This window comes from Protomyctophum parallelum (genome assembly GCF_964188405.1).
Source record: "Protomyctophum parallelum genome assembly, chromosome: 22".
Classification (NCBI taxonomy): Eukaryota; Metazoa; Chordata; class Actinopteri; order Myctophiformes; family Myctophidae; genus Protomyctophum; species Protomyctophum parallelum.
The window spans coordinates 19,955,786-19,970,577 of NC_139714.1; the positions used below are offsets into that span (position 1 = coordinate 19,955,786).

Sequence of the window (14,792 nt, forward strand, 5' to 3'; positions counted from 1 at the left end):
TTTTTTGTGTCCTATTATATTTTGTTTTTAAACCAAAACCTTTTCAAAAAACATTCCCAAAAAACGCAAACATTTTCATGAATTAGACCCCACGCAACCCCTATACAGTATGTATACGAATAGCAAATTTTGCAGGCCTATACAAGCTCGTAGATCTGCTATGTCCGATATCAGATTCATGTTTACCGACCGTACGGAAACAAAGCAGGACTGATATCACATTGAGTGGATGAAAGCAAGTTATGATGTCATGCAATATGTTTGAAATTATGGACCTTTTGTAGAAAATTACCCTTTTGCACACCTATAGGGACAGGTCAGCAACCAGTGAAAATAATGAGAGAAAAGGAGGTCTTCACTTATATAAGAGTAGTTTATTAGGCTACTGAGAGTTACAATGTTTCGGTCTCACATTTCAGTCTCACGACCTTCATCTCAGTAGCCTAATAAACTACTGTTACATAAGTGAAGACAGTGAAATTATGGACCACCTCCAAACAGAAAAGGCCGAACCCCCCCCCACCCCCATAACCAAGGAGGGCTAGGGCTGGGTTTGGAAGCACTGTGTTAGATTATCTGTGGCCTTGGACTCGGATGGAAGGAGGGACCTGCAGAGCAGTCATGTTGATAGATTACTCCAGGGGCTTAGGGAAGAGAAGGCAGAAAGGCCCCCTTTACAATTTTGAACTGCCATTATGGGGTGTGTGTGTGTGTGTGTGTGTCCGTCCGTCCGTCCGTCCGTCCTTGAAATAAATAAGTCTGGGGCTTTGAACATGTCTGTGACGAGCGAGTTGAGAGTTGAGTGCTTCAACCCTTTTGTTGGAATGTTCTGTTCACATCATAATAACCTCTCTGTCAAGGTGCGGCGAAGCTTGATTGGAAGAGATGGGACCTTGTGATGGAAAAGGGTGGCAGGTGCTGGTTCTCATGTACCCCATAGGACTACATGCGGACGAGTGGCTGTCAAACGTTTTTATTTCAAGGAGCCTCAAATCTATACTGTATGTACTCACGGAGATTGTAGATCACTCACAACACGTCGCAGATAGCTTGTGGGCTATTCAAAGGCTCAGGAGGCTTCATATGAGTAGAAAATGTGTTAACGCAGTTAACCCATTTTGGACGGGAACCCCTTTTGGTGTTCGCATCATGTCATGCTTTGGCTATTTTTGAAAAATCGAAGAACGACTGACATAGAAACATAGCTTTTTCAGAAAAATGTCAGGATGTAGAAGACTCACGTGGCCTATAGTCGCTTCCTTTGGGCTTGACGTCAAAGATCTGGTTGCTTACGATATGTCTCTCGTAAAATCTGGAAAACGCTGCTTTCAGGTTCACGCAAGGTGGTCTCGTTAATGTCGTCTTTCCCTCCCTCCCTCCCTCCCCGGCCCAGGCCAACCTGTGCTTCGTGGACATCGACAACCACTGCATCGAGTTGCCCGAGGACTTCCCGCAGCTGCCCAACAAGCCCGAGTTCGTCCAGGAGCTCAGCGAGGTGCTGCTGCGCTTCGGCCTGGCTCCCGACGTGGCGGGGGAGGGAGGGGGAGGGGGAGCTCCTCCTCCTCCGCGGACCACCCCCGGCAGTGCCACCTCCACGCCGGGAAGGGTGCGCAAGGCCGCCGTGGCCCTGCGGCAGCTGGAGGACGACGGACGAAACGGCAACCTGGCCGGGGAGGAGCTGGCCGTGCTGGAGCTGCTGCAGGTACTAGGAGGAGGGCCGAGGAGAGCTATACCTCTTTATCTCCATATTTTAACTTTTTGTGTTATTTATTTATTAATTTATGCCCCCTACCAAGGCCCTATGTAAAGTAAAATATCGAAAACTATAAAAAATGTAAAAAAACTAAAAAACATTTTCGTTAACTGAAAACTAACTAAAAACTAGAAAGAAAAATGTTCTAACTTAAACTGTATTCTGTCTTTGCAAAACGAACAAAAACTAATTGAAATTATAGACAAAATGCCCTTAGTTTTAGTTTTTTCTCTTTGATTGTCAAACAGTAACTGTTTTTTTTTTCAAAATTCTATCTTTTGTCGGGTTTTTTATTACACAATACTTACTCTGACCTTTTTGAATAAAAACTAAACTAAAGCTAAACTAGCAAACTCTCTCTAAAAACTGAATTGGAAGTAAAGGAAATGTCAAAACGAATTAAAACTAAACTCTAATGAAAAATCCCAAACTATTATATAACCTTGCTCACTATACGCCACACGGCCATTATAGAACTGAAGAACCTCCCGTGGCTGTATTGCTTTGCTCATCGTATACCCATCGCCTTCCGCGCAGGGCAACGCCACCCTGGAGAGACTGCAGGCGTTGGCCAAGCGCACCGGCGTGACGGTGGCGCGCGTGGACGAGCTGCGGGCCGGGGTCAAAGGTCACGGAGGCCCCACCGAGGGGGGCCAGGCGGGCGGGCGCACGGCCGCCGAGGAGGAGGAGCTGCGGTGCGCCAAGCTCAACGTGCAGCTGCGCGAGGTGTGCGCCAGCCGCTTCGCCACCATGTTCGCCGACTACGAGGCCTTCGTCATCCAGGGCTCGCCGGACCTGGAGTCCTGGCTCACCAACCGAGAGCAGATGCACAACTTTGATAAGGTGAGCAACACATGCCGTAGATATATATATTATATTATATTATATATATATATATATATATATATATATATATATATAACCCTGGAGTTTACATTCGAGGTCTAATTATAACCCAACCGGTTCTCAAAAAAATTCTTGTGAAGCACACACAAATTGATGTGTTTTAGACCGCCCATTTTATCCCATTTTGACCTGAGATCAGATTCTAAAAATGTCTTCTACATCTTGACAGTTTTCTGAAAAAGCTATGTTTCTATGTCAGAGGTTCTTCGATTTTTCAAAAATAGCAGACCTACAAGCTCGTAGCGCGACACTCGGTGGCGCGCTATGAGCTTGTAGATCTGTTATTTTTCAATAGCTAAAGCTTTACATAATGCTAACACCAAAAGGGGTTCCCGCTACAAAATGGGTTAGCCGATCTACAAGCTCACGAGACCTTCCAAGGTCCCCTGGTCACTTTCAGAGCCATTGTTATAACCAACCACTGAGATTTTGTACCTGCATTGTCATATGGAAGGCTGTAGACATTGTATTGTGTGTGTGGCCCGCAATGCAGAAAAAAAAACATTTCAATGTGAAATGCAATTTGTCTGCTAAGCAAATAAGTGTGACCCGCCTTCAGAACAGGTGAGAGAGATTGTAAATGACATTGTTTGCAAACGGCACTGTGCTTTATTTCCCCTGTGAGTCGATGCACAGTACCATATTATGCAGCATTGTTTTTTTTCTCCTGGATAGGTGAATATTTGTATGTGTTTTTCCCATTACACTGCAGGGGGAATACCATATATCTCTTACCCTAAATGCTTCGACATTGATATTGTGACCTTGATATCATACTATCATGATAATATACAGTATGTGTACCGGTATATATTATTTTTTTTAAAGAAGAAACTTCAAGCTCCTGAATGCATTTTTTGAGCTGTGGCAATTTTTGCTATTTTCGGAAATGTTTGAACATTTTTTAAATGATAAAATAGGCAATTAAAGGAATTGACAACACTTAGGCATATCATAATGTTACATCACAGATGATATCCACTCTCAATTGATGACGTCGATATATTGTTGTTTACTAGAGTTCTCAACAGGCCTGAAGATTAAGGACCGGCATAATGTTAAGCCCAAAAAAAGATATATATTTATTTTTCATGTAAACACACCCGACCCCAGTCCAACCGATTAGCATACATTCTCTGCCTGTCCAGAAAACATTGGGTAGTGGCGGTTATGGGTAGGTTACTAGGTTTGGGTAGGGTTTGGGTAGCGTGGGGTTTGGGTAGGGTCGGGTTTGGTTAGCGTGGGGTTTGGGTTGGGTCGGGTTTGGGTAGCGTGGGGTTTGGGTAGTGTGGGGTTTGGGTAGCGTGGGGTTTGGGTTGGGTCGGGTTTGGTTAGCGTGGGGTTTGGGTTGGGTCGGGTTTGGGTAGCGTGGGGTTTGGGTAGCGTGGGGTTTGAGTTGGGTCGGGTTTGGGTAGCGTGGGGTTTGGGTAGCGTGGGGTTTGGGTAGGGTCGGGTTTGGGTAGCGTGGGGTTTGGGTTGGGTAGGGTTTGGGTAGCGTGGGGTTTGGGTAGGGTCGGGTTTGGGTTGGGTCGGGTTTGGGTAGCGTGGTGTTTGGGTAGGGTCGGGTTTGGGTAACGTGGGGTTTGGGTAAGGTCGGGTTTGGGTAACGTGGGGTTTGGGTAGGGTCGGGTTTGGGTAACGTGGGGTTTGGGTAGGGTCGGGTTTGGGTAGCGTGGGGTTTGGGTTGGGTCGGGTTTGGGTAGCGTGGGGTTTGGGTTGGGTCGGGTTTGGGTAGCGTGGTGTTTGGGTAGGGTCGGGTTTGGGTAACGTGGGGTTTGGGTAGGGTCGGGTTTGGGTAACGTGGGGTTTGGGTAGGGTCGGGTTTGGGTAACGTGGGGTTTGGGTAGGGTCGGGTTTGGGTAGCGTGGGGTTTGGGTTGGGTCGGGTTTGGGTAGCGTGGGGTTTGGGTTGGGTCGGGTTTGGGTAGCGTGGGGTTTGGGTTGGGTCGGGTTTGGGTAGCGTGGGGTTTGGGTTGGGTCGGGTTTGGGTAGCGTGGGGTTTGGGTAACGTGGGGTTTGGGTAGGGTCTGGTTTGGGTAACGTGGGGTTTGGGTAGCGTGGGGTTTGGGTAGCGTGGGGTTTGGGTAGCGTGGGGTTTGGGTAGGGTCGGGTTTCGGGGCAGAATATGAGAACTCTAGCCGTTTACGTCCAGTTCGTACCAATGACTCCAGTCTCCCTACCACCCACGTAACTCTCCCAGGCCTCGTTCCTGTCGGACCAGCCGGAGCCCTACCTGCCCTTCCTCTCGCACTTCATCGAGACGCAGATGTTCGCCACCTTCGTGGACAACAAGATCATGTCCCAGTGGGAGGAGAAGGAGCCGCTGCTGCGCGTGTTCGACGGACGCATCGACAAGGCGCGCCTCTACAACGTGCGTGCGCCCAGCCTGCGCTCCTCCAACTACCAGCGCTGCGCCGTGCTCAAGGAGGCCGGTGAGTTTCAGCGGAGGCGGGACGGATTAACACATCATCTTTTTGACCTAAATTCACTAATAATCATGAAGAAATGACGCATCTTTTTTCCTACTCAGTCTGTGTCTCATAGGAGGGCTGTGGGCAGTTCAGAAACCGTCTTCCAGTGACATCATCGATGGGGAATCCAAGCTAATAGAAACTGCAGGCTTTCTAGTCCTGAAAAGTTGCAATGCGAAAATGGAAGCCATCGTTCTCACGATAATAAAAATCTAAACATTTTTGTAAAAACATCTTGTTTAAAAAAGAATCTGCCTAAAGATGATGTCACTGGAAGAGGGTTTCTAAACTGCCCACAGCCCTCCTATGAGACACAGACTGAGTAGGAAAAAATCGTGCCATTTTATCATGATTATTGGTGAGGACCGATTATATGAAGATATGTTGAAAAGTGGTGAAGTGGTCCTTTAATGCAATCAACAGCCAATGAAGATCCCCAGGATCCCCTTTTCAGGGCCTCGATCCCAGTACCGCACAGTAATGTACAAAACTGTCCCTCTGTCTGTTATATACCGAACATCCGTTAACCAGAGGTCGGCCTTTTAGATATCGCCGTTGTTGGGTGGAAACTATTATCTCCAAAACATTTACCTTTCTGGACATAGGAAAAAATCACACCCGTGTGAACTGAGTGGTGCAACTACACATTTATTGTTATAGTTACTGTACTGTAAGGTATTTGTAAAATTAGCCTCAGGTTGTAAAACATTAGAACCAGGAAAGCATCTGTGTCATTTTACATTTTTGGTCTGTGCATGAATTTCAAGGTTTCTCAACAGTGTCACTTGAAAGTCTCACACACACACGTGCGTGCACGCACGCGCGCACATACCACGGTTATGCACACACACACGCACCGCGTTCATGCACGCACGCAGCATTGATGCGTGTTGCTACGACGCAGCATTGTGTTGCTACGTGCTATACACACACACACGTGCGATACCGCACGCACGCAGCATTGATGTGTGTTGCTACGACGCAGCATTGTGTTGCTATGTGCTAGGCACTACACACACACACACGTGCGATACCGCACGCACGCAGCGCACGCAGCATTGACGTGTGTTGCTACGACGCAGCATTGTGTTGCTACGTGCTAGGCACTACACACACACACGGACATTGCTGGGCATTGCTGGTTTCACGCATGCGCACACCACTCGTGCTCATGATGATACATGATACACACGGACATTCCTGTTTGTAGGAGTGGTTGCACCACTCAAAAATTACCTCAAATAACGGATCCAATATAGTTATTATTTCTAGTCTACTCGTGTCGGTATGTTTCATTGGTTCAATATATACGGTCCATTTAAAAAAAAAGACAAGTAGCAAACAATAGGCCAAAAAACGACATTTTGAGATAGGAGGTTTCTGCCCGACAGGGTCGATGAGTGAACACACAGACGCAGACACAAGCACGGCGTCGTTCATCTCTCCTCGTCTATATCCCGTTTTAGCTCTCCGCCTCGTCTCCTTCCTTTCCTAAGCCCACCCTCTCCCCTCCCCGGTCCTTCGCTGATCCCCGGGAAGCAGCCGAGCTCCGCTCTGTCTGCGGAAAAATCCACAACTCCCATTTCTCTTCATTTCAACCTGGCCCGGCATGCACTTTATTGTCCTGTCTCCCCCTCTTAGTCTCGCTCTCTTCCACACAACATCGGTGTGTGCACACTGCACATGCGACACACGGTCGTACACACAGGTTTGTATACTTGTATACTATACTTGTGGGGACATCGACATTTTAGGACAGCATCTAAAACGTTTTCCTCTTGCGCTGCTCAAAGCAAACCTTGCTCGTACGAGTCGTACCGACGTTAAACAGTTGCTCCTATTTTGGGGGACATTTTCGTAAAGGGCCGATCTACAAGCTGTGCCGACCTAGCCTGGTTTCCAGCCCACTCGACTGAGCGCACTAGAGCTGGAGGCTCTCAGAGTCTGACAATCAGACTAGTGCCGACTCTGCCGAGCGTGATGCCTCGCATGGCAGCGCCGGGTGGGGGGGGCTATTACGCAGTAGTAAAGGCAGCCTTTTGCCCGAGTAATTGGGTACCTGCAAGCACCATCAACCCTCAATGAGCTCACACTCGGTAATTAAGGTTTCACATCGCTTGGCCCCGTTAAAACCAACCAGCGCAGGTCACAGGCGCTTCGACAGGACACGCAGTTCAGACTTTCACGGACGAGCGCGCACGAGCGCACACATACAGACGCACGCACGCACATACACACACACACACACACACACCCCTCTGTTGTAAATCCACACAGAGCAGACAAGTGTGAAGCCCATTACCTCCCTTTTATAATTCCATTTCGTGGCGGGTCTGGCGGCCATGGATTTTCTATTGGCCTCTGACCCCTCTTCTCAGTCAATCTGTGTGCCTTGCTTCTCCCTGCACGGCACAATCAGCAGCAATTAACCACAGTTAACGTAGTGGAGCCCTTAACCGAGCACTAATTAAGGAAAATAAAAAGACCTTAGCCAACAGAATGGAGAAGAGATGGTGTCGGGGACCGTCAGGGTAAAATAGTCGAAGGACAAACCACAATGATACGGTCCAAGCTAAGAGGGAAGATATCATCTACCTTAGACCAAGAGAAAGGCCAGAAGGAAATACAGTGTATCAGTCAGTGGTGTACTGTAAAGTAACTAAGTACTGTACTTACGGTAAGTAACATTTTGTGGTACTTTTTACTTTACTGGAACCAATTTCCAATACTTTTACTTCTACTCCACTACATCTCGGATCCAAATATTGTACTCCACTACATTTATTTGAAACCTTTAGATTATATTAATAGACATACATTAACCACTTTATTTTGTCCATTTGAAAATGGCCGATCTACAAGCTCACAATGCGTCGTGAGCTTGTAGATCTGCTATTTTCAAAAGATTTTTGTACATTTTGAATTCTGGACATTTACTTGTAACAGAGTACTTCTATATAGCAGTATTGGGACTTTTACTCAAGTAAAAAATAAATGTGAGTACTTCATCCACCACTGCATGGGTGCCAAGCCAACCCCATGGGTTAAAGTTCTCAGTCGCCACGACTGATTTCAGTCATTGGGATTCCATAGAAGCCTGCGTGTCTTGTGTGAAAGCATGCTACGCACCGAAAATAGCCGATCTACAAGCTCACAGCGACATGTTGTGATCTTGTAGTTAATGGCTCAAATCTGTGATTTCTTCTATCAGCGTTCAGCTTCAGTTGGCTGTTATGTGAAAAACGGTTTAGAATGATCATACCTAAAACATAATCATTACATGTTTCAGTCTTGATATTTTATTTAGCTTTATTCCATGTAACCCCCCCCCCCCCCCCCCCATGTCGTGTCCCTCGCAGCCCAGGCCATTGAGCAGCGCCTGATGAAGATGGACCACACGGCCATCCACCCCCACCTGCTGGACATGAAGATAGGCCAGGGCAAATACCAGCAGGGCTTCTTCCCCAAGCTGCAGTCCCACGTGCTCAACGCCGGACCCACCAATAACAAGTTAGTCCAACTGCCCCCAACTGCCCCCAATGCCACGGCACGGCACGCACTCGCCGGTAGAAAGAGAGAATGGGCTATATGCTACACTCATGCCATTTTGGAAAGAACTTGGGCCACTTCTCTAGTTCCTTCACAGGTGTTCACGGCTGATACTAACGAAGAGGCTCTGTTCCATTCTTGTCAAACAGAGTCAGGGTGCTGCTATCGTGCATGTTGGCTCACTGGAAGCACCCTGCTACACCGGAAGGTGTTCAAAGTGTCCATGAGTGGGTTCCACATTTCCCCCATACGGGTGTGTAACTCTGATTAGTGTACAAATTGAACCAAATGTACACTCTCAGAGTTATGGGGGTCCTTGGAATTAAAGCATTTGTGAACCACTGCACACTAAATGGAACGGAGCCTTAACGAATTTTGGACGGGAACCCCTTTTGGTGTTTTAAACATTGTTATAATTTAGCTATTGAAAAATAGCAGATCTACAAGCTCACTCGGTGGCACGCTATGAGCTTGTAGATCTGCTATTTTTGAAAGAAATATTTATTTCAGAAAACTGGAGGATTAAGAAGATTTTTTATTTATTTCGAGGTCAGGCCTAAATGCGTTAATTAGTATTAGTATAATTGTGAAGGAAGTAGAGAAGCGGCCCAGAAGTAAGAAGATGTTAGGTGTGCAACTGTGCATATAGCCCATTCTAATGGAACTTCCGAGAGTGTACAAATGCACTGGTTCTACAATATGTTCATGTCAAGGACCTCCAAATTGATATGTATTTGACCCTGCTGAATAGATGAGGGTGAGAGAGCTACCACAGTGTGGCGTTATTCTATCTACACCGTAAAGATTAACATGAATCCAACATAGACAATATATTATGTAAACATATACACATCACAAAGTCTATGAAGCCATCTATGAAAAGGTTTAATCTTTAATATTAGTGGGGGCCCACACTTCATCTCTCTCAGCTAAGGGGTCCTCCCTTGGCCTATACGTTGAAGACCCCTGTTGTAGGCCAACACCAGTGTTTAACCGTTCTTCATGAAAGTGGGTTAACTTGGTAGCCCAGCCCTGAATCGCTAGCCACGCATTAAAAGAAAAATGGCCCTGCTTACCGAATCGGAATAATGAATAATGAAGTGAAAGGAAATGATAATTCAGTGTCAGGCTTGTAACTTATGGTGCTGTGTGTTTCCAGGTGGTCCCATCGGACGGCCACAGCTCAGCGCAGGAAAGACCGCCACAGGCAGCAAACGGAGCATCTGACCTTGGACAACGACCTCAAAGAGGTAACGGCGGTAGAGACGACCTGCTCAACTCCCGCTTTCCAACTTGATAGTTTTCTTCTTCTTCTTCGTCGTGCTTTAGAAGCATGCCTTTTATGTCCTTTTTCTGTTTTCCGTGTTCATCTTTTGTGCTCGTGTTTTCCGTTCAGTTTGTCATTTGCATGTGCATGCTGCTCTCTTCTTCTTTTCCTCCCTCTTTCTTTCTTCTCCCCCCGCCCGCTCTTCTGTTCTGTTCCTGTCTTGTTTCTTTTTATTCTCGTGTCCCTATCTATCTGTACCGGTCGGTTGGTGGGTTTTGGTGCCGTGGCACTTTCCTTGCAGCAGGCAGAGGGGTGTCTGATTCTGCAGAACTCCATGGCATTTTGGGAGTGGGACGAAGCGCCCCCCCCGCCCCTCAAACCGCCCAAAAAATCTGCCTCAGCGTCCTGCCTGGTACGTGGTGGTGTTTGATGGTTGTTCTCACAAACCCCCCCTCCCCCCTCCCCCTGCAGTTCCAACAGTACCTCCCACCGCCCCCCTCGCTCTAGAGAACACTGACTTATTAATTCATTAACTGCTGTAGTTTCTCTAGAACAGTCTATATGTATCATTATTTATTGGGAGAAACCGACCAAGTATATTGTTAAATCAGACATTAAGCTCCCCCCACAGACCAAATGGAATGATTTCTCTAGTCTATTGCATGTTTTACGTTATGCAATCATTTGAAAAAATGTTATGCATAACATTTTTATGTTATGCAATCGGTCTGATTTGACCGCCAATCTCTCAGCCAAAATCATGCAAAAAAAAAAAAATGATTTAATTTTTTCCTAATGGTCGACTATACCATGTAGTTACCTAGAAATTACCTGGTGAATACTGTACCGTAAAAGGAAGCATTGCCTCAATCTTTAGTCGGGGACAGCCCTACATTTTTGTTTCCCTGTTTTTTTTCCCTCTCACACCTAGATTTTAGCTTGTAGTTTAGTTTTAAACACTTTGGCTCCATTTCAACATGCTCACAGTGGGAGTTAACCAACAGGTTTACTATAATAATAACTCACACTGTCCTGAAGTGAGCGCGCTGCTTTCACCCCTCTCCTGCATCGCACCTTCACCTGTATCCTGTTCTTTCTCCCTATTGGCTAAAATTGGCATCCCGACCCTGACAATGCATTCTATAGGTAGACTCCCTTTAGAATATAGGGAGACTCCCTATAGAATGAGTGTTTCTAACAAACACTCTAGTAAATGTGTACTATACTGTGTATATAGCTATTTATGCTTATTTTAACAAACAAATATCAATTACACTAACAAGTGGTTAAAAATATGTTTTCCACTGTGTTAACGTTGAACGTAGGGGGGTATGTTTTCACTGTGAGTGTAGCACTGTGTGGCAGCAGGGCGTAGCCACTGGAGTGTGGCAGAAAGATTCTTAGTTGTAAAATCCCTGAGTGTTAATTTAACTGAGAGTATACAAATGTAAGTCAATGGACCCGTTGTGGTCCATATTTCTACATCCGTACACTTGGATAAATTCTAAACTGAGGATTTTACTGTGTGGGGGGATACCCGTGGACTCGCGAAGGCAATTGTTTTTCTCATAATTTTCTCATTTCCGCGCTGTCATTCAACGCACTCATCTCCGGTGATCGTGTGGGACCTTTTGTGAAAACGACTGACAGCGGTAGCAAATATGAAATTCCTTGGGACACACGGTCATGCACACACACACAGTTACACACACACACGCACCGGAATGAAGAGCAGAGCTAATCATGTTTCTGCTTCTTGCTCTCCGTCAGAGGTTCATGCAGGAGGCGCGTAGCCTCGGGAAGAACCTGCGGCAGCCCAAGCTGTCGGACCTGTCCCCCGCCGTCATCGCACAGACCAACTGGAAGTTTGTGGAAGGCCTGTTGAAGGAATGTCGCATGAAGGTGAGAACCCTCGCTACAGTCCACCTACCGTCCCAGTGGTTCTGAACCTTTTTAGGCCGTGACCCCCCCCAAAATAATCGTATTTGAACCGGGGACCACCCCACTCTCGAATGTAGCAGTTGAGGCATTACAGTTTGTTTGACTCTGTGCCACAGATAATCATTGTGAAAATAGTAAATTGCATATTTTCTAAATGGTTGCCTCTTTCTTATATTATTTAATGTTTGACCAGTTTTTATAGTGTAGTTTGTCGGTTACTTGTGATTCAGCTCTTTTTCTTTTCCTTGAGGTATAAAAAGGGTCTTAAAAAGTCCTTAAATTGTCATTGTAAAAATGGCAATGAAAAGAGGAATACAGTATATGCACTCTCAAAAATCTCATTGTAGAAATGGTGTCACACTCTCTGTACGCAAAGGATATTGATGTCCTCAAAAGCTGTGGTTCTATCTACAAGATCTACAAGGTCACAACGCTTCGCTCCGTGCAGCATTGTGAGCTTGTAGATCGGTTATTTTCACAGTATTTCCTCATGAAATTACTGAAACAAAACATTGCATTTATGGGGAGGGCTTATCTTTGTCGCTGCATTGCTGATCCCCACAAATGGTCAGGGCGCCTGTTCAGGGGGGGGGACTGGGGGGGATAGCGTGTACCTCCACATGCGTTACGCCCCCCTAGTGATACCCTTCACTGTCAGGTGAAAAGAAGATGGTGGCTTGACGGCCCGGGTATCGGAGGAGACCCGAGGCTATCTTCACCCTCCCAATGACTGATTGTGGGGGTTAGCAGAGATGGAGTACTCGTAGAGAGGCTGGGGAATTGGGAATTGGCTTTACTAAATTGGGACTTGAAGGAGAGAAAATGTTTTTTTTTCCTTTTGTCTGGGAGGGGCATGTGTTGCTCAACAACATAGTCTTTTCATTATTTGTCTGCCCTGAGATCTCTTGAGTTATTGAAAAATTGCAATAAAAAGATTTTGAAAAACAAAAACAAAATGTACTAAACAGACTGTTTGGGAAACGGTGCTCAAAAGTATAGTTCAGATTCAGATTCAGATACCTTTATTTGCCATTGTGTAAAACACATAGGAACATTGCGTGTGTGCATTCCTTATTTATTTTTTCACATATAACAAAAATAACAACAACACAAATACAACACTGTCCAGGAAGTATAAATATATAAATATAAATATATAAAAAAATTAATGATGACTATTTTTTGATGTATTACCAAATGCCTAAATTGCATGTGCGTGTGTGCGCAGACCAAGCGCATGCTGGTAGAGAAGATGGGTAAGGAGGCGGTGGAGCTGGGCCACGGGGAGGCCAACATCACGGGTCTGGAGGAGAACACGCTCATCGCCTCCCTCTGTGACCTGCTGGAGAGGATCTGGAGCCACGGCCTGCAGGTCAAACAGGTCAGCTCACGCACTCGTGCACGTACATACACACTCACACGTTAAAGAGGGGGAAAAAATCGAGAACTCTCTGAAAAAAAGGTTCCGTTTATCAGAGAATGCGCTGCCTCTCTGCGCTCTTTCCCCCCTCTACACCAGTAGATCTCTTTGACGAAACCTGCCTGTGAGCTTGTAGATCAGATATTTTAAGAACATTCCCCCCCTGAATAATGGATGCCAGGGTTCAAATGATAACATGCGTAATAGTGATGACATTTACACCTGGGAAGATGTACAGAACCTACTGTAACGACGTCTAGATTGAGGTGATTAAAACCAAGTAAATAAAGATGGGTCATTTTTTTTCTGAATGTGACCCTCTTTCGTCTTTCCTCTTTAATGTTAACTGGGATAACGCACCAGACGGTGCAGTGGAATACAAACAAATTGGTTATCTTACACACTCAACACAAACGCGCATCTATCAAGCTAACGTGCATGCGCAGCTAAACGCTAAGAGGCCATTGCCTGATGACGCATGCTCGTCAGCTGGGCAGCTGCAGCTGAGTGCGTGGGGAGAGGCAGTACATACTCCTATTCCCTTTACAGCAGTAGTTACATTAACATTGACATACATTAACATTTTTACAATACAAATTGGGGACCCAGAGATAGAAATGCCATTAAATGGGGGGTCCATAGACTAATGCATGTCAAACTGGGGGTCCTTGAAATTAAACGGGTTGAGAATCTCTGCTAGAGCCGTAAAAATATTCTCTTATGGGGGTCCTTGGTGTATCTTTTCTTATTATTATTGGGTAGCACTTTACAATAATGACCCGTTATAAAGCATTTATAAACGTTTATAAGCAGTTTGTAGACTATTAACAAATCATTAACGACCTGTTTGTTGACATTCGTAAATGATTACTAAAACCGTTATAACTATGGTTACAAATCATTTATAAGGTATTAGTAAGTAGTAAACTATTCATTAATAAGCCATTTATATACATCTGTAAATGATTATTAAATAATTTGTAATGACCCCATTATAAACCATTTATAAACGTTTATAAGCCGTTTGTAGACTATTAACAAATCATTAACATCCTGTTTGTTTACATTTGTAAATGATTACTAAAACCTTTATAACAAATTTACAAATAATTTATAAGGTATTAGTAAGTAGTAAAACTATTCATGAATAAGCCATGTATAATACATCTGTAAATTATTATTAAATCATTTGTAACTGATGTTATATAATATATACAAGCTATTTGTATATTACATGTTTAACATATACTTTGTAAAACATTCCTAAAATATCTATAAATCCTTAGTACATGTTATTAAGTGGAGGAGGACAGTCATACTCGGATACGAGTGACCGCCGATAATGATGAAAGTGACGACAGTTCATCATTTACAACTGTCTGTTAATGTTTGTTCATGTTTAACATATGCTTTGTAAAACATTCCTAAAACATATATAAATCCTTAGTACATGTTATTAAGGTGCCTATAGTAAAGTGACGACAGT

The 14,792-nt window shown here is 45.0% G+C and overlaps 1 protein-coding gene across 5 annotated transcripts in view; it reads left to right on the forward strand.

Moving 5' to 3' along the window:
- dennd5b (DENN/MADD domain containing 5B) overlaps positions 1-14,792 on the forward strand; it is an 85,772-nt gene that overhangs the window by 53,511 nt on the left and 17,469 nt on the right. For 2 of the 5 annotated variants that reach the window (XM_083757869.1, XM_083757870.1), the window contains 7 exons: positions 1,394-1,702; positions 2,291-2,596; positions 4,859-5,090; positions 8,489-8,639; positions 9,838-10,357; positions 11,716-11,847; positions 13,115-13,267. In XM_083757869.1, coding sequence (XP_083613995.1) covers positions 1,394-1,702; positions 2,291-2,596; positions 4,859-5,090; positions 8,489-8,639; positions 9,838-10,357; positions 11,716-11,847; positions 13,115-13,267 — 1,803 coding nt within the window. The remainder of the gene's footprint in view (positions 1-1,393; positions 1,703-2,290; positions 2,597-4,858; positions 5,091-8,488; positions 8,640-9,837; positions 10,358-11,715; positions 11,848-13,114; positions 13,268-14,792) is intronic. The other 3 variants (XM_083757872.1, XM_083757873.1, XM_083757871.1) reach the window with 2 other exon arrangements.